The sequence below is a fragment of the Rhodamnia argentea genome, chromosome 9, assembly GCF_020921035.1.
Source record: "Rhodamnia argentea isolate NSW1041297 chromosome 9, ASM2092103v1, whole genome shotgun sequence".
Lineage (NCBI taxonomy): Eukaryota > Viridiplantae > Streptophyta > Magnoliopsida > Myrtales > Myrtaceae > Rhodamnia > Rhodamnia argentea.
Window position 1 is genome coordinate 7,907,607 of NC_063158.1, and position 23,391 is coordinate 7,930,997.

General features: G+C 39.9%; 4 protein-coding genes across 11 annotated transcripts; 1 reads left to right on the plus strand and 3 right to left on the minus strand.

Annotated features, from left to right (window-relative positions):
* Positions 1-6,351: 6,351 nt before the first annotated feature.
* On the minus strand, positions 6,352-8,468 carry LOC115744407 (protein PAM68, chloroplastic). Of its 2 annotated transcripts, none has more exons than XM_030679570.2 (2): positions 8,307-8,468; positions 6,352-7,113 (listed from the first exon to the last, which is right to left on the minus strand). In XM_030679570.2, exons 1-2 carry the CDS (start codon positions 8,337-8,339, stop codon positions 6,484-6,486), a joined length of 663 nt encoding a protein of 220 aa, XP_030535430.1. In that variant the 5' UTR covers positions 8,340-8,468; the 3' UTR covers positions 6,352-6,483. The 2 variants fall into 2 exon arrangements, with proteins under 2 accessions (XP_030535430.1, XP_048141145.1); XM_048285188.1 differs by having other exon boundaries at positions 6,352-7,182; positions 8,304-8,438.
* A 467-nt stretch (positions 8,469-8,935) lies between these two features.
* LOC115744408 lies at positions 8,936-11,311 on the minus strand. The gene is made up of 4 exons (XM_030679571.2): positions 10,899-11,311; positions 9,958-10,053; positions 9,813-9,861; positions 8,936-9,361 (listed from the first exon to the last, which is right to left on the minus strand). The coding sequence occupies exons 1-4, from the start codon at positions 11,235-11,237 to the stop codon at positions 9,273-9,275; spliced, it is 573 nt and encodes a 190-aa protein (XP_030535431.2). The 5' UTR covers positions 11,238-11,311; the 3' UTR covers positions 8,936-9,272.
* A 3,164-nt stretch (positions 11,312-14,475) lies between these two features.
* LOC115744406 (cadmium-induced protein AS8) lies at positions 14,476-17,707 on the plus strand. 7 transcript variants are annotated; one of them, XM_030679569.2, is made up of 5 exons: positions 14,480-14,627; positions 15,506-15,752; positions 15,980-16,246; positions 16,885-16,944; positions 17,272-17,707. In XM_030679569.2, the coding sequence occupies exons 1-4, from the start codon at positions 14,616-14,618 to the stop codon at positions 16,896-16,898; spliced, it is 540 nt and encodes a 179-aa protein (XP_030535429.2). In that variant the 5' UTR covers positions 14,480-14,615; the 3' UTR covers positions 16,899-16,944; positions 17,272-17,707. The 7 variants fall into 7 exon arrangements, with proteins under 7 accessions (XP_048141720.1, XP_048141719.1, XP_030535427.2 ...); XM_048285763.1 differs by lacking the exons at positions 16,885-16,944; positions 17,272-17,707 and adding an exon at positions 16,547-16,719 and having other exon boundaries at positions 14,476-14,641; XM_048285762.1 differs by lacking the exons at positions 16,885-16,944; positions 17,272-17,707 and adding an exon at positions 16,547-16,719 and having other exon boundaries at positions 14,476-14,627; positions 15,983-16,246.
* A 1,047-nt stretch (positions 17,708-18,754) lies between these two features.
* LOC115744448 (growth-regulating factor 4-like) lies at positions 18,755-22,612 on the minus strand. Its single transcript, XM_030679632.2, has 5 exons — positions 22,487-22,612; positions 21,997-22,345; positions 20,861-21,212; positions 19,224-19,645; positions 18,755-19,095 (listed from the first exon to the last, which is right to left on the minus strand). The coding sequence occupies exons 2-4, from the start codon at positions 22,217-22,219 to the stop codon at positions 19,234-19,236; spliced, it is 987 nt and encodes a 328-aa protein (XP_030535492.1). The 5' UTR covers positions 22,220-22,345; positions 22,487-22,612; the 3' UTR covers positions 18,755-19,095; positions 19,224-19,233.
* Positions 22,613-23,391: the final 779 nt, after the last annotated feature.

The window sequence follows — 23,391 nt, forward strand, 5'->3', positions numbered from 1 at the left end:
TGATCGAACCACGTAAATCATTGTGTTCTGTGTTCGCTTTCGCATTTTGTTTCAACATTTCAAATAGGGAAATAGACAAATGGGTTAAACTCTACTAGGCTTGCTTGCAAGTGCGCGATTATTAGGTGCACTTATCACTAATAAGCAATTATATATTTTTATTTTTCAAAATTATAATAATTTAATTGTAATGTACTAGCGAAGCAGTGCGATTGTTCATCAAGGAGTTGTGGCTATTTTTATTAATATAATTTCAAATTTTTATTTTTGCTTAATGGTCATTCGGCATTCTCACAAACTTTGCAAGGTTGCATTTTTTTCAGACATGACTATTTTCGGACATGAAGTGTATGCTTTTGAAATTGATAGTTTTTAGATACGGGAGGTTGTATTCTTTTCGGACCTGAAAAGTTGTGATATTTTCGGAATAATATGTCTATTCACAAAAGCTTTCCCTAGCGAGAATAGCGGATATCAATTCTGATATTTCTCCATTATCTCTCAAGGGAAATAATTAGAGAAGTATGCTGTATTTCTTTAAGAAAAACAAAAAATGAAAGTTGTAGTAGTTAACAATGAGCAAAATCGCTATATATTTCTATTCTCGCTAGAGACGTTATTGTACCTTGGAGGATATTTGCCAAAAATCATTAGTAACGTTGTGGGTCAATTAAATCATTGAAAAGAGTGTTATCACGCCTCAAAGTCTAATTCCTTTTTATCCCATTCTTGATGGTGTTTTCTAACATAATTTACATAGGCATTATGTAAAATAAATTCCATAAGCTAGGAGGATCCATGTAATATCACATGTGTTTCAATTAAACTTAAACATTGATCACTCGACCCAGTTTGGTGCAGTGGGTATTGTTTGAGCAATTTACATGACCCAAATCATTTTTGGTCCCTTATCTGCTTCTGGATCAACGCACCTGAGTACAACCAATAGAGTACATGTGACTTGTGTTTGAGAAATTCCACGTCGGAGCATTTCCTATGGTGTATAACAGTAATTGACCCATAATTTGTTAGTTTAAACTTTTAAGTGAAGATGTGTCCAACTAAATATGTTGACGAGCTCGAACTTAAGCTCCCTCTTTCCGATCTCCTCGGGTGACGGTAGTATGCTTCTGCTACAAGCTCCCTACCAAATTGGTATTAGTACTCAAATCTGTTCCCCTCACATGTGAGTGAAAAATTACTAAAATAAACGTGTGAGTTGTATTAAAAAAATCTCACATCAACGACTTAGTGTGCAATTAATATATATCTTAGTTGGTTCATAATTGGGGGTCTAACTGGATATGTTGATTGGATCAAACTTGAGCTCACTCTTGGTGATCTCCTTAGGTAAATATCGGGCTTCTACTACACATTTCAACTTAACTGGTTGGGTCCACGACTTCATTTGCTCTCCCGATTCCTCCCATACCTTTAGCGACTCAACAATATTCACCTGCCGTGAGTGGTAGCCCATTTGAAGAGCTTGTAAGTAAGCTCTCACAATGAGCACTCTATTCCATTAACTTGACAATCACATGAAACTATTGTAGCGGCAAACCACAATAAGGTTTATCAAACTTATATAGCATCAAATCTTAGCATTGCACGCATGGCAACACTTCTGCTTCTAAGCAGAAGTTGATTTTTTCACTTTTGCTCCATAAGTTAATTTAAGATCGGAGAAATGCATTTGATAACATGAAAAAATTTCTATTTCTGGAATAGAAATTCGTTTGGTAACGGTTAAAATTTCTACTTTTGAAATATTATTAATACAAAATCTTATGTGGAAAATTATTGATCTTAATCTAAAATGCATGTTATTCGAGAAAAGTGAAATGTAAATACTGATGGATATATGTATAATTTGTCATTTAATTATTTTATGCAAATGGGGATCAATTTTATGGGAAAAATTCTATTAATAAAAATGATAGCCGATCTGATATATCCGGGCTAAAAGCACGGGTAGTTCCAGTGCTTTCTGACCAATGCCTCTCGCGTGATTTATGTCGCAATGGGCATAGTATATAAAATTTCTTCGTATCTAAACCGTATCCAGTTCAAAGGTGTATCATGATACATTTAGTAAACTATACCATTGGATGAATTGGTTTATGACAATCAACAATGCTTTCGAACAATTGGTTTGGTACGTGTTGAGAACTTAAAGAGAAATTTACAAGCGAGTGTATATGAAAATAACATCCACATACCCTGCATAGTGCTTTGAAGGATGTGAAGAACATCGACAAAGAGAAAAATACACCCATTTTGCCTTCTCAACATCAAATTTCCTTACTTTCAAGAGACTGAGAAACATGATAGATAACTTGAGAAATTCAAAGACGACAACAACAATAGTATAATTGTCTTTGTGGGATTGCTCAGTTCTTTTAAAATATTTACGGGATGCCATTTAACCAACTTGAGTAAATTCCCAATCCACTTTGCCATGATTGTGTTTTTGCGGAATGTTATTTAACCAAATCATGAAACATTTATTTCTTATAATTCATTAAAAAAAGGATACTGCTAAAATACTTTCATGCAATATGAAAATCTAGTGAAAATTTATTATAATTTTTTCATATTTTAAAACATATATTTTTTGAAAAATTTATTTTTTATTTTAAAAATAATAATTTTTTATTTAATGGCCGGAGGAGACCGCCGAGTGCGGACAGCGATCATTGGCGACAGTAGACGATGGTCACCAACGGTGGATTATCTATTTCTGATTTTAACTTATGGAGAGAGGTAACTTTTTTTTTACTTGAAAGTTGCGTAACTAAACGGATTTTTACTTCAAAAGTTGCGTTATCAAACTGATTTATGCTCCAAAAGCATTCTTAGAGCATAAATTTTGGTTCAGAAATATTACCATGCGTGCCCTATACTTGCATTTTTACTAGAGAAGGAAGAGAGCTTCGGCAGAGATATGACAAGTAAATTTTTTTGTACCTCTTTATCTGGTCAACCATAGTCCATGGATTTGATCAAGAGGACACCGAAGCTATAAATATCGCTCTTCTCATTCCGCATTCCACAAGGCAGACAAGACAAGATCTAGACATACCGAATATTCCCATCAGTGGGATTGTAATGTGACTTTCTCGTGATCCCAACAACTTAGCCACCAAAGTAAGACACCTTGGAATTGAATTCATCACCCATCAAAATGTTGCATAAATTCCGAGGCCACACAATTATGCCACTAAATTATATAAGCCACCGATCAAAGCCGAAATGAGTGGTTTAAATATAGAATTACTTACCTTTTACAATATGAGATCGAATCAGTGTTATTTTTAATCCACCAACGCAAGTCTTTTATTATTGTAACTTTTTTTTTCGGCACTCATTGAATTTCTTCTTTGTAAACCCATGACTGTGTATATCAACTTTTGTTGCATTGTACAATTTTGTTTTTCCAAGTTGCTCCTTTGGGATCTAATCATGAATCTAATCTCTACTTTTAAAGTATCACACACGATGGAATGAAATTCACCACATTATAAAATTTGAATTTAATTGTCACTCTAGTCCTCTCTTGCAACCACAGCAGGCATCCAATAACATTATTCAAGAAACTGAATTACTGACAGACCTTACACGAAAAGAAAGAAAGAAAGAAAGAAAAGTAACACATCATGAGCTAACACACCTAGAGTCTAAAGGGCTCGGAAGAGGGTTGGGAAGTTGGTATGACTGCCCGGCCGACCTAAATCCAACATCAATCAGTGTTTGGCACATTGTTCGGAGAGTTTGCTTGCTAGCGATCATAAAGAGCTCAACCGTTTGAGGTAGCCGCGATCGCGCGGCAACGTGTAAAGGATCTCATCTACTCTAGAGTATGGAGAATGAACATTTGCATTACTTGGATTAATGGAACTATCTCGTTCAAAGCCATTTCAGCAGTATCATGCATTACCGTAGCATCTTCCAGTTCGTTCCACCTGAAAACGAAGAAGATAGATTTGTAAATAAAGAAGATAAACATGAGAGCAAAAAAAGAAAAGAAAAGAATATTTTGGACTATAGATTTGTACATACTCACTTGTGTTGCTATTTTCTTACGGTAGCCTGATGTTCATTGCCCGCTGCCTAGAATGCGTTGTTGGCCTCTTGAAGGCATGCATCCAAAGACATGGCTAATGGTGCTTTTTGTTTTCGTGGTTGAAGAGATGGGTGGAGTGTATAGGTTGTCAGAATGAGTGATAAATTATTTAAATAGAGACTTTTGTTTTCAGTTTTGAAGAGCGCGGCAACCTCCTCATGGTTGCTGGCATCTAGGCCGGTAAAAGAAACCAAAGTGTTGGCGCTGTAGAGAATCACCACATTCCCACGTTCATTGTCCAATGTGTAGGAAGTTCATAAACATATTTTTAATTTAACTTTATTTAATTGGTATTTTTTTAATATACATATATACATACATACATACTTACATACATACATACAAATGATAATTTCTGTTTATTTGCTTGTGGGAGGTGGTGACAGGTGAGAAATTCAACAAAAAAAAAATCTATAAAGAGTAGAGAAAAAGGATGAATTTGGGTTTGTATCAATTTGGGGGACTAAATACAAACATAAAAATGAGGGAGAGAGCTCCCCTATTTATATAAGAAGTCTCTCAATGACTCATGTTGATCAACTCTACATCTAATGGTTGAGGTTGCGTATCCCCATCCAACAACTACCGGCATTAAATGGAGAATTCTAGAATACGGTACATTTACCATATCGTCCACCCCTAAGAATATCCTAAAGGATTCAAGAAAATCATAGAGTCCAAGACACTTCAAGTCTTGTGGTTCACCCGAGCCATGTGGTCAATCGGCTGGCTCATGAGACTCCGACTCGTGACACCAGTGGACGTGAGCCTCTTTATTTTTGTAATGATTTGTTCATTGAGGTTAAATCTAGAAACTCTATGAGAAGAACTAAGGCGCCTAGCTAGGTACATTAGCACAAGCCGGACTAAATCGCTTGTTGGGAAATTATTAGAATGAGATTTCATAATAGATGCTACGATTCTTCGTGACCCCGACTAAGCCCTTCGAATTCGTCAACAGTTTGCGTAACTTACTACAGGTTCACTAGCCAAGGATGTACGGTGAAGAAGCGAGTCGAGAGATGGTTCCAAGACCCCTCGATCAAGGTCACAATATACGAAGGCCAACATAATCATCACAGCCCGGCAACTCTTCATGCTTTGTAATTGTATTTATTTATGACATATTGTTGTGCTTATATTTTTTAGTGGGAAAATTGCCTAAAAAATCCTAAATCTATTACATTTTTATCAATTCAATCATAAACTTTTTAATTTTGTTAATTGAGTCTAGACCTTTTCACGTTTTGCCAATTGAGTCCATTTTACCAATTTTGACAAGAATTCGCTGATGTAGATGCCGGCCGTCCCACGTGGCATGGCCGGCGCTGATGTGGGATTTATTTATTATTTTCCTTTTTCTTTTCTTTCTTTTCTTTTCCTTTTTGGTTCAAAGAGCTGGTGAGGTCATTGACCACTGGCTGAGGGCCAGCGACCTCCACCAATCCCTAGGCAAGGGCTACGGCCCCTCGCCGATCTACCTTAGACATGCATATATTTGTTGCATGCTCTTACCATGAAAATGCATTGTTTTTCCGAGTATTATGTCATATGAGAGAATGATTATTCCATCTTTGATCCAACTCATACGAAATGTTTGTTCACTTGATTACGCAAACAAATCATTCGGAAGTTGCATGCGCAACGATGAGGTAATAATAATCTTCACCGTAGTCGCACAAAAGTTTATTCGACCACGGCGTAAGCTCGTGTTATGCATGCATACTTATAAATGGCAGCTCGATTTCAAAATTTATGGTATGAATAACTTTAGCCCCGGCTAAAAAAATGCATTTGAGACACCTTGAGACCGAGTAATTACGGGCGATCCGGGCCAACAAACAAACGCACTTTCCTCACCTCATGATCCCACTCGGATCATCGCCCGGTGATGGTCAATCCCGCGTCGACAACACACGACCTAACAGCCGCAATTATGAGTCCTCTGTATACCCAAAATAATGCACCTAAGAATTTCTCCATACATAGCAATAAGCGACAGCAAAAGAGAACGGGGACCACGTATCCGGATGTCTAATAAGAGAGAGGGTAAGGAAGCAGTAGCAGTAAAAGACGTAGCAAGCGTGCAACTTTCAGCAGCTTTTCGTATAATGAAGCAGTAATGCATCGCTTTTGATTCGCTACTCAGTTTCCATCCTAGTATCTACTCTGCGGAAAAAGCACAGTGGAAACCAAAAGATTTCCAAGAGAAGAACACAATGGGCCAAAAAGCAAAAAATGTGAAAGAGACTAGAAACTTAGATCAGGATAGTTACTTGGTGACGCTAACATTACACACAAAAAAAAGAGGAGCAAAGCAAAAGACCTTAGCCTCCAGGCAAAACTACCTCTTTAACTCCCTACTTTTTCCCAGACCTACCTCCCCAGAGAGACTGCCAAAACACGGGCCAATTCTTCTGGGCCTCATTCCATCCCAAGAGAGAGCCTTCCCTGAGAGGGTCCCAACTGGAGGACACAATGCCATAGCTCACGCCCAGAAGAGCTGACCCAAAGAAGAAGAAGGATACAATGAAAGGCACCCAAGTGGGCACATCAATCTTGAGCCCCACCTTGAGGTAGTAGAAGAATGGAAAGAACAAGAGCCCGATGAAGAGCGGGGCTCCGACTGAGATCGCCATCCGGTTCATCATCCTGTTGGTCACTACTTCGGGTATTACACCTTGGTCTCTCGCGTCCTCTTGATCATTATCTTCATCGTCCTCATCCTCGTCCTCGTCACTATCGTATTCTCTGTTTGGTTTCTTCGTCTTTTTGGTTTTCTTCGGAGAGGGTCCGAAGCCCTTTGGGCTCCTCAAGGCGGCGTGTAAACGTGGTGCGTGGGAGTGATTTCCTCTTGAGGACAGCTTTTCGAAGGAACCTGGGAATTGACATGTTTGTTTGTCCATCTTTAGTCCTTCGTCCCAGCGGTTGGTTATTAGGAGAGTGCAAGGTTTCTGAATCGCATTGAATTGTTCACGGCAACCATCAATCTGCAACAGCAAATAGCCATAGCCAAGCGTTTGCCGGACCATGTAGAGTTCAATCATGGATTCGTCGGTATCAATCAATCAAAACAGTTAGCATTCAGGGTTTGAACCATGTTTCTAAATGACCAGATTGATACTCCACATGACAAACTAGGAAGCACTGACATAATTGAAAGACCGTGGCAGAGTTCTAAGGCAGAACGTGGAAGTGATTTTCATCAGTATGAACACTAGTTTTTTCAATGAAAAGTTTCACAACATGACCCATAGTCCCTGGAGATAAAATGTTAACAATGGGCCCGATGCAGAGGAACTAAGTCTCAATTACGGGCGTGTTTATTTCGGAGGAAACTTCACTGCAAAAGGAAAATGCTTTCCATGGAAATTATTTTTAAGGAAAATATTTTCCCTAAATGTTTTTCCGATTTATTCATTTTGTTTATTTTAAGCATTAATAATTTCCATTGATCGTAAATGATTTTCCATTAACTAATCATTTTCAGCAAAGCAAACCAAACATGCAAAAGCTTAGAAAACTAATTCGCGAAAAATTCTTTCATTCAAACAAGCACATTCTAAAGCATGACGGATGTCACGAGTCGCGGGTGTTGTATATGTGAATGTTTGACAACTCACACCTGGTGTATGGAAATGTATGCAATATGTTCCCACTGATTCGATGTTTAAATACAGTTATTCTCTCGTGTGATTGATCTACTACATCAAAGAAGAAACCGAGAAAAAAATGAAGTGAAATATCCCCATAGACAGTTACTGGCAGATTAAAAATAATTACCCTTAGCTAGCAGTGCCAAACCACACGTTGGAGGATGATAGGGTACAAAGCGAACCATAAAGAGGGACTGGTGTTGATCATTAAGAAAGTCAGTTGAACTTGAATACTAAGAAAGTCAGGCTCTAAGAGAGAGTCAGGGAGGGGGAGTTTGAGAACAACAACCAAGACCGCGATCCCAAATATGGAGACTCGAACGATTTCTTTCAGTTCCTTTGCTCGACACATCCAGTTAACACCTGCAATAGCTGTGTGGGGATTCTCGGGGCAAGTAGATAAAATCTCTTTTGGTCTCTCTCTCTCTCTCTCTCTTTTTACCTTCGAAATTGAAGAGTTTCGCTGGAAGTTAAGAGAGAGAGAGAGAGAGAGAGAGAAAGAGAAAGAGAGAGAGGCTTTTGAGTACCTTCGCTGCCCAGCAAATAGAAGTGGAAGCCATTTGACGTGCTTCTTGGATTCTCTTCCTGATGAGAATTCTTCACCAATCCTCCGATTGCTCCTTGAGAGAGAGAGAGAGAGAGAGAGAGGAAGATAAGGTAAGAGATTTTCAGCTGCTTTCGACATGGGCCTGGAAGCTTCTGTGCTTAATTGTGTACCCAAACCCAATCTGGCCCAATCGACACTCATATATTGTGTTACTATATGATAAAGCAATCCTCTTTTTTCAGTTAAGAGATTATTTTTCTTTCTTTTTCTCCTGGAACGTCTTAAGAAAGCCACCTTTGATTTTTCAGGAGTCGAAGTTCCTTCCTCGGCCCAAAAAAGGCCAAAAAAATAAAAAAATGTAATCTTAATCGCCTTGGGTTTCCATGTATTCCTTCCTAGGGTCAAAACTGAAGTCAGCATCGAAGAGACCAACTCTCATGGATTTACAGTCCCCCCCTAACATCAAGTCCGCGCCTGGTCAATCTATATCCCACAAAAAAACCGGCACTGGTTCGGTTGCTCAACAATCTAGGACGCGTGAGAAATCTCAATGGGCGAAGTTTGCTCTCGGTATTTGTATCTACCAAATACCAGCCAAATCACCCCTCGTTAACCAACGAGGAGGATTCCATTCCAGTGCTGCAATTCGCTCCATGCGTCCTGTCCTGCATTTGTCTCTAGAAGCAATGCACAGAGATCGGGTTTCGCTCGTTATGACACGAGTGCATCGACAGAGATGCTAAATATGTCAAATCAAGAAATGGGCCCTGTTTAAGAAGATTCAACATGTGGATTGCTGGTGAGTCGAAAGCAGGTACAAGCTCCAGCTTTGCTATGTATGCTAATGCTGTGCAATAGAGTTGTTCAAAGCAATTCACTCAAGAAGGCGTCAGTGAGTGGGTAGAGGATGGACTTCACCAAAGCGAATGGCGTTGATGAGTATCAACTAACTGGTGGAAACTCCAAGATGGTTGCGGAGGACATCAATGGCTTTATCAAAGGACTGCGAAAGCTCCGGGATGGATGTTTTGCACACTGAAAGCAGAGAAAATGTTAGTTCCTCCCTTAAATTGTATAATGCACTCCACAATGGCCACATAAATATAACTAGCAAATCTATCATCAGTGTTGAATCTATTCCTGTACATTATATGTCATTACAAATTGGACTAGAAGCCTCACATATGCAGGAAAAACATGTTACCATGCGTTGAACAGGTAACCGAGCCATACAAGCTCTACAGAAAACCAAAACCATGAATACAGCTTGAATCCTCTTGAGTATTTTGCAAACTACACAATGGGGGGACTGAGCTATGAATTTCAATGTTTGAGCCTCGAGGGATCATTCTTAACGGATTCAGATGATGACACAAACTAAGTCTTTTCTGCATGAGCATATCAGATCTTGCTTTAGATAAGCAACATAAGGATGGTTTTCCAAAGTAAAAGGAAATCTAAGAGACAGGTCCCGGGATGATCATACCGTGAGATGTGCTGGTTTGAGCATCTTCCATGACTTCCGCGAACGTCACCTGAAGAGAACCATTTGTTTGCACATTTAGTTATGAAACGATATCAAGAAACTTCTGGATAAGATTGGATTGGAGTTGCTGTAGCATTATCAGTACCTTCATAGCTTTTCGACTTTCATACATCTGCCCACATATCTTCTTATACTCCTTGTCCACTTCATCCGTGACTTGTTGAATTGCCTGGGCATGCATCTGTCGCATTCAATATGTAACACAATATAAAGTGGCAAAATCAATCAATTAGCTTTCTGGCATAGTTCAGTACGACAAGAAGACAGAAGAATTTATGGAATTACGGTCTCGAAGAGCGTCCTTCCAACTGATAGAAAGATAAACCAAGCAGGTAACACAACTCTTTCAGGATCATTAACACATCAACATTTGATCTTTTTTCAATTTTTATGTGTGATAAAATTAACATTGGTCACTACTGAACTTCATAAACACAACTGAAAGTAATTCGTAAATTCATGGTTGAGACCACTAAGCCAAAGCAGCCGAATAAGCCAACAACTGGATCCATTTGCCTAAAGGAAGTAAATGATACGATCAGTTGACGCATTTCCTCGATTCATGATAGTCAAATTGTACAAGAGAAATGCTGGACTGCCTCAAAGAGTTTGCCTACAATGCATCCATAACAGATTTGACGACAGTTCACTCAAAAGATTTGCATCCGAATGAAAATCATGCTCGGACATAATCAGATCTTATTTCTTAGGAACATACTCACTATGACTACAAAAGTTAGGCCAATATTGACGACTGTGATAGGAAGTAGAAATAGACAACAACAGACCTAAGGATGAATCACGAGTTACTAAAAGAGGTCCTAATTCGCATCATCCAATAGAAAATCCCTAATCACAGCTAAATGTATGCCTGGTTTGCATAATACATCTGATTTGCTCCATTGATGCATCATGTCGAGGATTTTCAACTTACTCTTAACCAGAGCTCATCAAGCATCAAGCAACTGCTATTTACTAAACTTAATTCCTGCACTAAAATAATCGGAACCGCAGAAAGGAAATAACCTTGGAGCGCTTGTGGAGGTGGGAGTGAGAGGCTTCGACTTCCTTGGAGATCCCGGAATGCGAGCGATTGAGGCGGCGCTTGAGATCGTCGAGCTGAGAGGAAGCAAAGTCCTTGAGATCGCCGATCGAGGTCAGGCTCTTGCTCGCCGGAGACGGAGTCGGGCCGGAGGCGTTGTCGCCGTTGATTCTGCTGTGGTGGCGGCCTCTGGTTTTGGACTTCCGCAACGATCCGGTGGCGATGATGTTGAAGATGGATTGCAGAGAGTCGCGAGGTAGCGGCAGCAAAGGCATCGGTGACGGCGACGCTTTCTGCTTGCGGGACGATGATCGCTTCCTCATCGCGACTGATCGACGGATCGCCGTCTCTCTCTGTCCCGTCCCACCGAGGAGTGGGGCTGTTTACTGGCGGGCTTTTCAAAAACATCGAGAAAGATGTTTTATACTCGGATTTATAATTCCATCTTTATTTCGGTTTGAAATCCGGAGTTTACAGTTGCACTCGTATAGAAATATTTATAGTTTCATTATAATTTCCATTGGTCATTCATAGTCTACACACGTATGATCACATTTTTTTCTTTTCTTTTTCCAATTATTATTTAATGACTCGAGTAAATATACGCCTTGGCCTTTTATTCTCAATAATCTTGAGTAAATATACGCCTTTTTCGATTATTAATTCATGCCCTTTTCCCAAATGACTTTACTAATATAACAGTTTTTTGGTGATTTTGAGAATAGCAACATGTTACGGGTCACAAATTCTTAAAAAAATGGACCCCACAATATTTATTAATTATTTTTTATTTAATTTTTGAGGCTCACAAATTCTGTTAATTTCAGTAGATAAAAAATTGTCAGAAAATTGTCAGCATATTTCTTTCTCAAATTGTGGCAATAAATAAAAAAATATACTCATTCTAGCATTTCTAATGGCTATGAAAAGTCAAATAATGATATCACTATTGTTCTAAATTTCTCAACTTTTACCTTTTTAAATCTCTATTTGAATCCTCAACATAGGCTCCATTAATTACTTTTATCTTTTTAAACAATATTTTAATGATAGACTTCATATATTTTTTCATTTTTTTAACCATTGTTTCAACTTTTTTTTTCCTTGAGTGAATATAAGTGACCGTGACAGAAAGCTTTGAAGGATCCGAATTCATTGATCGAACAAGAATAACAAAAAAGCAACAAATTACTGAATTTAATCCAAGTTAAGTATGCAAGTGTGCGTTATTCATAACCAAAAAATGGGCTCTACTTAACATGAGATTAGCGATACTGGACCCTAGCTCGACTTGATATCGAAACCTTTATGTTGTCCCAATTCTTAACCACCTCTTCTCGTGATTGTAAATATTATGCACATGGCACATTACTTAAACCTCGCCTCATGTAAGGCGATCTGCTATGATGCAAGAGAAGATGTAGAGGCAATTATGTCGATAAGTTAACAAGAACACATGAAGAGGGAGTGCGGGAATTTGAACTGGCGACCGATTTGCCTTGACTCCAAAATTCTAAATCATTAGGAAACCAGCTAAGTAATATATACGAGGTATATGTGCATATGAATGTTTATTACTCAACACCAATCAAGCCTCTTTGAAGAGTTCCAATCAACAATTAAAGTTTGAATATGGAACTTTTTTTTTTTACATGAACCTAAATATATGATTAGTTTAGCATGAGTATTTCATGATAATTTGACTCTCATCATATGAAAAAAAAAAAAACTCCATATCTATGCTAAATTAAGTAAAGCACTTATTAAGAGCAGACAAAAGGTAAATTTCATTCATCATTCGAAATTACGATTACTCAATTTAAAGTTTAAAATATCAGCATTAGCACAAAATTGTGTTGTAAGCATTTTTTATTCAAGCAAACATGGAGCATATTTCCTTTGCTTTTTGTCCATCTTGAAAAAGAAAGATTTGGGGCCGCATCGGGCGATGGGTTGAATTGAAGGGACTATAGTAGCGTGCGGCACTGCACGCGACCGTCCAGCGCGTAGCGTACATACACGGATACACCATCGCTTCATCTTCAGCACCTATCATTGCCTGTGGCAGCGCCAAAGTTGCTTGAAAGTAACTCCAAAATCCAACCAAACGAAGGAAAGTCTCGTCGATGGTGGGAAGACGGAGCATTCAAAAACGACGCACCGTCTAGACCGCCCAATCCCTCTCCATCGCGCATTCCCATCGTCATTAACTCCTTCGACTGCAGAAACCAATGACACGCGACCCATCCGCTTTATATACAACGCAACCAGGACCACGCTCGTCGTCTCCTCTCGCATGCATTCATTCCGCTTCAGAAAAGCCTAAACGAAACGCAGAGAGAGAGAGAGAGACAGAGAGAGACAGAGCACTCTGACGACGATGGAGAGGGTGGTTCAGGCGCTCGTGGAAGGCGTCGTTAGTACGATGAGGAAGGTGGTCTCGGGTATGACGACGTTCTGCCGGAGCGAGAGCGTTCTTTCCTTGGCGGAGGAAATCGCCAAACGGCTGGTCGTCCTTGGACGTGAGGTTCTTCTCTTCGGAGCTTTGAAACGTTTCCTTGGTATGCCTTTTTTGCCTTGTTTTTTTCTTCTTTCTCCCCTTGCTGTTTTTAGGGTTTATTCATCATGCATGGCATTTTCGCAACCCACTGATTTTTCATGCGTTTGTTTTTGGTAGGTGGAAGTGAAGCGATAGCTTCCGTCGCCATTATTGTTCTTGAGATTATCTTCAGCTTAAGACCCTGGAAAAAGGACTAAGGGGAAGAGATGATGGTACTGCTTGACGGGAGGGAACTGCTAAATTTTCTTTTTCTTTTTAACTTTTTTTTTTGGGGTGACTTTGTTTCAGGCTTTATTGTTTTTATCCCGTGGGGTTCGTACTGAATGTTTTTGTTATATTGTCTTTACCAATGTAAGATAGCTTTGCCCTACTTAATGACATGTTCACCATCGAAACATAGAAAGATCGAACCAAAAAAAAACAAAAGAAGGGAAGAAGTTAAAGCCCATCCTAGGAAGGAGTGGATGATTTATTTGCATCTCTAATTATTCAAAAGGTATAACCAAACGCATCTATTTCATTCTCGAAACCCATCTAAACAAATCAAATGTGTGATATGATTTCCCACCGCACTCTTCAAACTAGATTCGGAAGCCTGATCTATCGTGGATCATCTATGACTTCAAACGAGCTTTCATCGACTTTAATTAGAACAAGATCATTGATACGAATTCAAACTCGATAGTTTCGTAACTCATTCAAGTGGCGCCCTCATTTTTAGGAATAACGTTCAAATCAAATTTTCATTTCACGCAAAATTCACGTCCCACTAACGCTTTTTAATTTTCCTTTTATCAGCAAATGACCAAACGGAGGTACCTGATTATTAGGCGGGACTCGATATGAACCGATACATCACTTGATCATCTCTATGCCCTTGTGCTGTGGGCCCATGTACGTGGATAAGGTCTGGGCCCAACCACGATAAAGCCCAGGCCCATGTAGGATTAATTCGAATATGACATTAATTGCGGAAAATCATATTTTATACGATCATGGAATATTTTATCCATTTCCTGTGAGCAGTGGCCATTCCAGACTTTCAACTCCGTTCCTTCGCGTGCATCGGGCGGCAGTACTTCACTGAAGCGCTTCCAAGAAGACACGCCCTCGACGGTAATCGCGATGTGTTTACGGATTAATGTTCTGTAATGTGGCGCTCAGTAAGTAAGTCTCTGATTCCGGTTCACGTCTATCTTTTAAGCGCATCATGTTCGTGTCGTCCACATTTGATTCTTTCTCGTTCGACTTCGCTTCCCTGATGCTTGAATTCGAATCAATGGTGCTTCGGGCGCGGTTCAGTTTCGCCATGGATGGCCTTTTGTGGGTTCCTGTCGATGAATAATAAGGATTCAGTTGGTTTCTCAGCTGCATGTTTGAACTGATTGGTAATATCTTAGCGCATTTTGCATCGAGAGGGGTGGTGAAAGGGTGAGGACGATGATGATTCTAAAATCTGGGAGGAGGATCGACGTTCAGTTCAAGGATGGTGGGTTCCATTGTCATAGGGAGTTTTTGTGAATGAAAGAGCTTGTCCGGCCTCATAACTTGTTGGTTATCACAGAATCTGTCTTAAGCATTTTTGCCGTTCATTAGTTTCGAAGGGTTCTTTTTGAATCCAGTCCTACTAGAAGTTCTTTCTTTTAAAAGCATTGAGCGGGACATCTTTCTTTGTGGAAAAGTTCGGTTGAGGACATAGTTCAGCATTTGCGAGCTGAAGATAGGTGCTTTTGGACTTTGGAGCATATTTACAATGTCTGCAAAAACTGCCTCAGTCTTGCTCGTCAAGTTTGCTTAGTATAAGAGAAATACAGGAGTCCAATTGCAGTTCGGCGAATATTTTTTATCGACCTTTCTTATCCTTTGTGCTTAGCATCCAGTGGAAAGAAAGACCCTATGGAAATATGAGACCTGACATTTGCTGTCTCAATATGTAACACAAAGTTGTTCAACCTGTCAAGCAATTGCCATCTCACCTTAATGCTGTTTTGGTAGCGAGTTCTCACGAAAGTAAATCATTTTTACTCGCAGGTAGGAATGATCATTAAAGGGTTGTTGAGAAGATATGAAAGATGGAACCCTGTGCATCCAACTTTTGGAGCCTTTTCGGGCATGGGATTTGGTTTAGGATGTGGTGTTGGATGGGGTCCTGGTTTTGGCCCTGAGGTGATTGGCTATGTCGGAGCTGGCTGTGGTGTTGGGTTTAGCGTGGGCTTCACTGTGGCTGGCTTTGGCATCGGTCTTCCTGCCAATTACCTCTTTGAAGTTCCGCACAATGGTACAGTTTTTTCAAATTGGAAATGCTATCGTGCGCATTGGTTAACCTCTAATATTCGGGTTATGTGACTAAAGTGGTGGCTGTGGCGTGAATGTTAAATGTTGAAGCGTTTCGCTTGTCTTGAACTTCTGATTTTTAATGCTTAATTCAGTGTCAAGGAAATGTCCAGAAAATGGTGGTTTTCTCACTTCGGTATCTGATACTTTGTTATTGCTCCATTTGTACAGTAGTTACGGCAGTTAGAAGTACTGCTTCAGAGTTCGGCCAATTTGGTGGTCTCATTTCAAGGAAAAGCATTGCCGGGGGTGGCTGGAATATTGCACCACACATCTCGGTCTTCCATACAGAAGCTGACAGAAAGCTGTCTAGCTTTAGGAGAAAACATTTTCTTCAACCAACATCCAACTTGTTTGACCTGAATTTTCCGTTACAATCTGGGGATGTCTGGAAATGTCTCGGAGCATTTGGCAGTCGACTCGTTCATCCTCGTAAGGGTATGTATAAAAGATGGCATTCTTGTAGCTTATCAAGATCGAGGCGTGTGCTCCTTAACTACTTCAATATCTCGCAGTGTCGCACCTTGGCAAATTATTTGTCAACTATCTGCCGTTCTATTGCTTTCCTTGGCTTGCAGTTCTATATTTCTCATTCATTTCCTACTTTTCCTATGGCAAGTCTAACTGTGGCAAGTTGTACACAAGAAGTGCTTTTGGTTAAATCATCGATCGCACTCATAAACAGCAGTTTCCTAGCTGTTTTGTTGAATTGAACTGCATTCGGGTATGAATGTGCAGCTGATGTCGGAAAACAGGGTTGACAGTTCACCAGTCGACAAAAAGGAATTTGATCTAACTGGCTGCCTTGCATTACGGGAGGCGGGTGGATACGTAAGCAAAATGTAAAGAAACTGATTCCAATGCAAGGAATAACTGCTTGGGTTTTTGACATTACGAGACTTGCTAAGTGTTAACTAAAACTACTATGCTGTGGACAGATCTGACTTGCTAAGTGTTAACTACAACTACTATGCTGTGGACAGATCTAACATTAAACAACTTGACCTTTATCATCCTTTTCACAATTTTTGAGGTGGTTAGAAGATTACATAGTGATTCGTGTATGTCACCTGCAGGTTCGAAGGATTGATATCCTAGAGATCTCCCAGCAGAAAATCATACATACCGTGGAAATGGTTAGCATCTAAAGTGCAAGTGACTTCTCTCATTTTGCGTTACAGATTAATGGATCAACTTCTTTTCCCTTTTTATCAGATGGTCCAAACAACGATCTACTTTTGCCACCTTGTTTTCGAATTTCTTAGAAAATCAGTATTATTTGATTGGTATAGTCAAAACAAGTATGAGACAGGCTAAATCGAGTAGCACCCGTTTTCCTTTAAGGATCTAATTGTTCCTGTTGCAGCATAAGTTATTTCAATGGCTGAGATGCATAAACATAATCCTGGTTGATGATGGATGGGAAAAAAAGAGATTAATTATCGTCTTCTACTCTATTGTAGGCTCACGGTCACAGACAATTCATTTTAGTATACTCTGAAGTACATGTTAGTGGGTGACAACTGAAGCGAAGAGCAGCAGCAAGATTGTATGTGTTAGCTAGTGGAATTGCAGAAAATTTGGAAGGCAAAGCTTTGGTCGAGCTTTCTAGTATGCACATCCTTGAGATTAAATGGATCGATGGGAGACAAGAAACGGTAGAAGAGGAACGGCGATACTAATTGGTAGTCGTCGATAAATTTGAAAGGATGAGACACCTTGACCTTTGTTGCAGGTGCTATATTAAAGCCATTTATCCAAACCACCTCTTTTGAGGCAGGATAGTAGCTCCATGAAGTAAAGCCAGCCTTATTGAGTAATGAACTTTGTGAATCTCTCTCTGCCAATTGAACTCGGTAAGGATTGGGTGAAATCAAAGTATTTAGGTTGATTCCACAATTTTTCTTGTTGTCGGCTTCTTCTTGGAAGGGTTATTAACTCTAAACAAGTTGCCATCGACTAAGACATGAAGATCGATAATGAGATTGAGCTGAGAATAGTCCGTGTAGCCAGCCTGCATTGTGAAACTGTGATATACCGCATGGAAGACGGTAAGCAATTGTTGATTGAGGGTGGCATGTCGGGAAAAACACCTTGGATCTAAATACCTGAATTGTTGAGGATTGATTTTCATGCGAATCATTGAACCGTTTCCACATAATTCTTGAGGATTAGGATGATTCTTCATACGTTCAGCTTCCCCCCTCCTCCGTCGCCTCCGTCGCCTAGAGCCTTGAATTGCGCGACCGAGGCGACATCTTCCTACTCCCTCGAATTGAGCAAAACCAATGGGAGTAGATTTCCAAACTCCCAACACTAGAGAGTGCGCCGTTATTGCACGGATATTAAGATTCGAAATCCATCTATGCCCTTGTGAAGGCAGTCGCATTCGACCATCCAGCTCTAATAATCCGACCAATTCGAAAGATGTGTTAGTGGACATAGTCAAATTCTCAAAGACAACTCGAAGTAGCGACTTAGAACCAGCAGGAGACTACCAAACAGCTAACTTCTCGAAAAGCCTAAGTGACCTTCCCATCATGAATAGTGATATCTGTACGCAAAATGTCCACGATATCGTGATTTAACTCTCCATCCATAAACCACAAATGGCGCAAAATTGCACATTCGAAATACCATTCATTTATCAATACGTTTGTCAATACGTTACCCATCAGCATAGAACAAAGTCGCCTGTGGCACAAAATCTCCGTTCTCACACAAGGTCTAGACAACTTCTCATGTTTTCATTACTGGAAGTTCTAAAACATTTCCAGACACATACACGCAGCATGCATGCAGGTTTATTATCCTTCTATGAGCAAAGGACATTAACGCCGGATTTCCCAAGTGCACAAACTAACAGAGAAAGTCCTCATAACCCCATACCTTTTGCTATTATAAGGTCCAGGCGGAATGGTGCTTCGTACGACGCCATTACGGTCATTAGACAAAGAAACCAAATATGTCAAGATAAGCTACATGTTCATTCATAATACAACAGCACCATCAAAGTGCAACATCGTTAATATCAAAGATTCCCAAATTTATCAGCTCTTGTTGTACTGGAAGTATGAAATCTCCAGTCTGCGCAAGACACATGGTTTATTCCAGGGACGCTACTTGAGCGCGAAATTAACTTCTAAAAGATCGGTACAACATTGTTGATGAGACATCATTGTCAGAGCTGAACAACATTAAAATACACATCTTATCTGAACCAAGCAGGAGTTGCTGAGATACCATTCCAACATTTTGAGGGCGGCACATAGTTGCAGAAAAAGGATCTGGACAGAATGTGAATTCGGTTATAATTATTCTTCTCTACCTTGAACTGCTCATCGAATAGTTAAGAAAAAGTAGATGAAGAGATGGCCAGAAAAAGATATTAAGTAACAAATGAAAGTGGACTTACAAATAGGCAATTATGCATCCCTTCTCGACAAATCTGAGAGATTGCTGCCTGAGTACCCTGATGGATGCGACTGAGCAGAGGAGAAAGAAACCATGTCAGACCTTTGACCATCAAAGAAGAACCTCCTCTCTCTGGTCTCTGACCAGTCATCAAAGAAGAGCTGAACCGGTTGCTGCTCTTGCTTCACTGGACCAGGTGAGCTGAAATCCATGCCAAAGAAATGATGTTGTTTCTGTTGCTTTGATGTCGCATCAGAAGGCAAGCGGCCGAATTCTTGCAGAGGAGAGCTGTTCCCTGTTTCTGATAAGAGGTCGGCAGGTGCTTGAGATGCTGCATGATGGGTGTCTAAAAGAGAGTTCATCTTTATAGTCCCAGGCGCTCCCATCATGGATTTGCGTGCATCTCCTCCAGGCTTGAGTTCACTTTCAATGTGAAAAAAAAAGTACATGATTAGTGGCTTTTAGAAGCAACAGATTGGCATAGAAAGATTAACTGACATTTGAAGGGGCTCGCTATGTGTTCTGTACGCATAGACTTAAAGAAATACATGCAAAGAAATGAACAGAAGAGCAATAGTGACTGCATCCGTGACAAAAACAGAATAATGATCAGGGGAAATAATGAAGAACAATGAAACACGAAAGAAATTTACACCTAAAATAGGAAGAAATAACGAAGAGATCTCATCTAAAATTTGGTCCTTGTCACTTTCTAAGGTGGTAGATAGAAGAACCGCTCAATATTGATCCACAATTATATGCAGAAAAAAGGCACACGATAATCTCTGTGGATTGTGTCATGTTTGTGCCACAGACAGCAGGCTCCACAATCGTGTTATGTTTGAATGTCATATCACTTGATTGGTCTTGTATTCCAATCATGGTAATCATGTAGCCATAAATGTTAATTACTACAAGAGATTTTCTTAGATATATTAACGCAAACAAATGGAAGTACATCTTCACCAAAAAAAAAAAAAAACAAATGGAAGTACAATAACCCACCAAACCACCTCCATTCTTTGGAGGCTTTGATAGAGAGAAGGCTATCATCAGGAGGTGCTATTCTTAAAACAGTAAAGTAGAACCATACTCTTGTTTCATAGCCATTTATTATCTAGATATGGTACTTGGCTAAATATTTGGTATCCATTTTGTAACAATGATTTTCTTTTTTTAACTTATTCAAAAGATAATCCATTTCAGATCCGCTGGGTAATGGCATGCTTCGTGGAAAGAAACATAGTAACTCCACTCCTGATACACCCTGATTTAGGATAAGCAAGGAGTGAACTGCTGCCGTAATTCCACTTTCTTTGATCTACTAAGAAGAATGCCAAGTTTAACTATTAGTTATCAAGGGATCTAAAAGTTGAGAATCCGAGCACCTGAATGAAGCGATGTTCCCCCTAGCAAACCGGAACCCCAAATAGGAATGCCGTGTAGAAAAATTACATGGAATTGCCATGACATTCAAGTCCATGCTTAACTATACAGAGAAAGCTTCCAAAGACATTTACACAAATCATTCGTCCTGAGACCAGATTATCCCTCCTGCTCTCAATAAAACCCGAGGAAGCTCAAAAGAGCTCAAAAGGTCACCCTAAATTACTTTGTTTTGAACATGGAACAGCGTACCTGTACTTGTTCAAATTCCCATATGGTGAAGTCTCCACCTGCAACTGCGAGAGGCCACTTCCAAAGCACAAGTTCACAGGATTACAAAGGGACTGTGAAGGCAGATTCTGGAAGCTTCTGCCACCACTAGAGCTCCCGGTAGCAACGTCTAATGTGGCGGTTGACAGAGTCTGAGAGACAGTTTGTGATTCCACAGGCTTTCTTGAACGGTAGCGGCCACGGTTCATGTGCCGCTCACAGTACTTAGAGTCAGGGTGTGCATCTTTAGAGCACCTCCACTTCTTACCATCTGTCCTTCGACATCTACCTGGTTCAGGGTCTATTTTCTTCCCATAGAAGGAGTAATAACCAACTGCAACATCGACAATTGTAAATAGCATGGCAATCGACCAGAAAAACAGTCCCAGAAAAGAGTGAGCAGGTCATTCAAGCAAAGTCACGTGATGGTGCGAGCTGGAAATGACTGCCTTCACAGTTACTGTCTTCTAAACTCTGATTACTTCACTATATGCCCCAAGGTAAAATATATATACACCATCTAACTATTAATCACACATCCAGCATGATGGACGTAACAGGAAAATCTTGTTAATAATTTAGGCGAGATAGGGAAAAACTGAAAAGGAAAGTTCTGACCCCCAAAAGGGGCAATCCCCTACACAAAGTTGTCGTCAAAACTTAACTTCAAGAGTTGATGGGCTTTTGCTATAAAGCTTAGAACTTTGCGTGTTATACCATCTGCCACAACAGTCATATTAACTCATAAACCAATTGAAAGACGTGAAGCTGATTACCGAAAAAGCAAAGTCATGTAAGGAAAACACATCAGATATGAGTTCCTCCTTGCAAATACAAAGGATGAAAACCCATTTGGAATTAAATCCCGAAGCATGATGGAAACTGGAAAGAAATTCTTCCGGTAATTTGTTGCCGGATGATCGTGTACCCAACTAAAGCACGAAAATCAGCATCAAAATTTGCGTTTCACATTCCCACCATCATTTTGGATATATATGAGCAAACATCAGAACTCACGTATAAAGGTTTAAACATACTCAGCCAACATACCACATAAACAGACTAGAAAAACAAAAATGTCCAAAAAAAATGTCAAGGAAAGGTTAAAATTAGCTTACAGCTGGGGTAATGAAGTAACCTAGCAGACATGGACTCCAAGCTTCGGTGGATGGGGGCGAGAAGATCAGGAGGCACAGTACGTCCCGCCTTCAGGTACTTGAAGATGAGGGCTTGGTGCTCCAGCTCCTGCCACTGGGCCGCCGTGAACGGCGGCCATCCCCCTCCTCCTCCTCCTCCTCCTACTCCGCCGCCGCCTCCGCCGACAGACGCGTCGCCGCTCATGTCACCACCGTTCAACGCCCCTTTCAGCCTTTCGACTTAGATCTTCCGACTCAGCTCAGCCCTCTTCAAGATTTCAAAAGGCCCCTTCTTCTTCCTTCGCTTCCTCCTCTGGGTCTCCTCAAGTCACTGTTCAAATCCAAAAGGAAGAAAAGAAAAGGAGCAAACTTTAGTGGCGAGAGTGTGACCCATTTAGCGTCTATTTATGCTGGGTATGAGCGAGAGCTAGAGAGATAGAGGCGAAGGGTTGCTTGCTGTTGCTATGCTTACCTTGGAGGTGGAGAGAGAGGAAGGAGGGTTCGGTGGCCATGTTTGGGAATTTAGGAGGACAGTGCGGTTCCATCGTCTCGAGTTTCTTGTCTTCCTCTTCCTATTTTCTTTTTCCCCTTTTTTATTTGTCATTACAATTGAATTTGTCTTTCACCAGGTGATAAAAACAAAAGAAATGGGGCTTTTAATGGGCTTTGCCTGCCTGCCTCCCTCCTCCTCCTGCTCAACGATGAGCTGTACGTTGAGTCAATTTATATTTCAAATTAATATTCCAAGGGAATTTATTTTTCCTTGCAATTTTTGTTTTACTTTAATTTTTTTTTACTTTAAATTAATCGATTTACGAAAAATATCTTTGATGGATTGAAAATAATTAGATTAGTGAAAAATGACTTCTGCTTCTAGGAAAAAGATAACCACTTTCTTTAAACAACCCAACAAATGTATTCTTAGACTCCATTTGTTTCGCATATTTGAAATTTTTTTTTGCTAAAGGTAATTGCTTGAACTAATTAGTTAATAAAAATATTTTCATTATCAACGATGATTAATATCTAAATATTTTTCGTACGCGATAAATATATTTTTCGCTCATTTTTTAAAGAGATACAAGCAATATTTTTTAAAAAACTATTTTTCAAATCGTTCATTGTTTTCAAAAAAAAAAAAAAATTTGCACCCTCAATTTGTTTGAAGAATTTCTCTCAAGATAATTGGACAAACATTTCTCGCGAATAAATTGAGCTTGTAAAATCAAGTCCTTAAATATCACACATCACGGGCGTCTTCCGAAACTATATAAACAAGCAGAGTCTCGTGAGGCATTCGCATAGAACAGCAAGATCTTATGCCTCGAAAGGGTGGGATCCCACCTCACGTTGAATCCTACTCAACGGTGGTAAGTA

Excerpts from the sequence above, each read along its gene's own strand:
- LOC115744407 (XM_048285188.1), bottom strand. The coding sequence starts at position 8,339 with ATGGCTTCCACTTCTATTTGCTGGGCAGCGAAGGTA. Across the intron at positions 7,183-8,303 it reads TTTGCTGGGCAGCGAAGGTA|ACCGACGAATCCATGATTGA; the intron begins CTCAAAAGCCTC and ends TGATTGATTGAT.
- LOC115744408 (XM_030679571.2), bottom strand. The coding sequence starts at position 11,237 with ATGAGGAAGCGATCATCGTCCCGCAAGCAGAAAGCGTCGCCGTCACCG. Across the intron at positions 10,054-10,898 it reads ACCTCCACAAGCGCTCCAAG|ATGCATGCCCAGGCAATTCA; the intron begins GTTATTTCCTTT and ends TGAATGCGACAG. Across the intron at positions 9,362-9,812 it reads TCAAACCAGCACATCTCACG|TGTGCAAAACATCCATCCCG; the intron begins GTATGATCATCC and ends CTCTGCTTTCAG.
- LOC115744406 (XM_030679567.2), top strand. Across the intron at positions 15,753-15,979 it reads CTTTGAAGTTCCGCACAATG|TAGTTACGGCAGTTAGAAGT; the intron begins GTACAGTTTTTT and ends CCATTTGTACAG. Across the intron at positions 16,247-16,546 it reads ACTCGTTCATCCTCGTAAGG|CTGATGTCGGAAAACAGGGT; the intron begins GTATGTATAAAA and ends ATGAATGTGCAG.
- LOC115744448 (XM_030679632.2), bottom strand. The coding sequence starts at position 22,219 with ATGAGCGGCGACGCGTCTGTCGGCGGAGGCGGCGGCGGAGTAGGAGGA. Across the intron at positions 21,213-21,996 it reads GTTACTTCATTACCCCAGCT|TTGGTTATTACTCCTTCTAT; the intron begins GTAAGCTAATTT and ends TCGATGTTGCAG. Across the intron at positions 19,646-20,860 it reads GGGAATTTGAACAAGTACAG|TGAACTCAAGCCTGGAGGAG; the intron begins GTACGCTGTTCC and ends TCACATTGAAAG.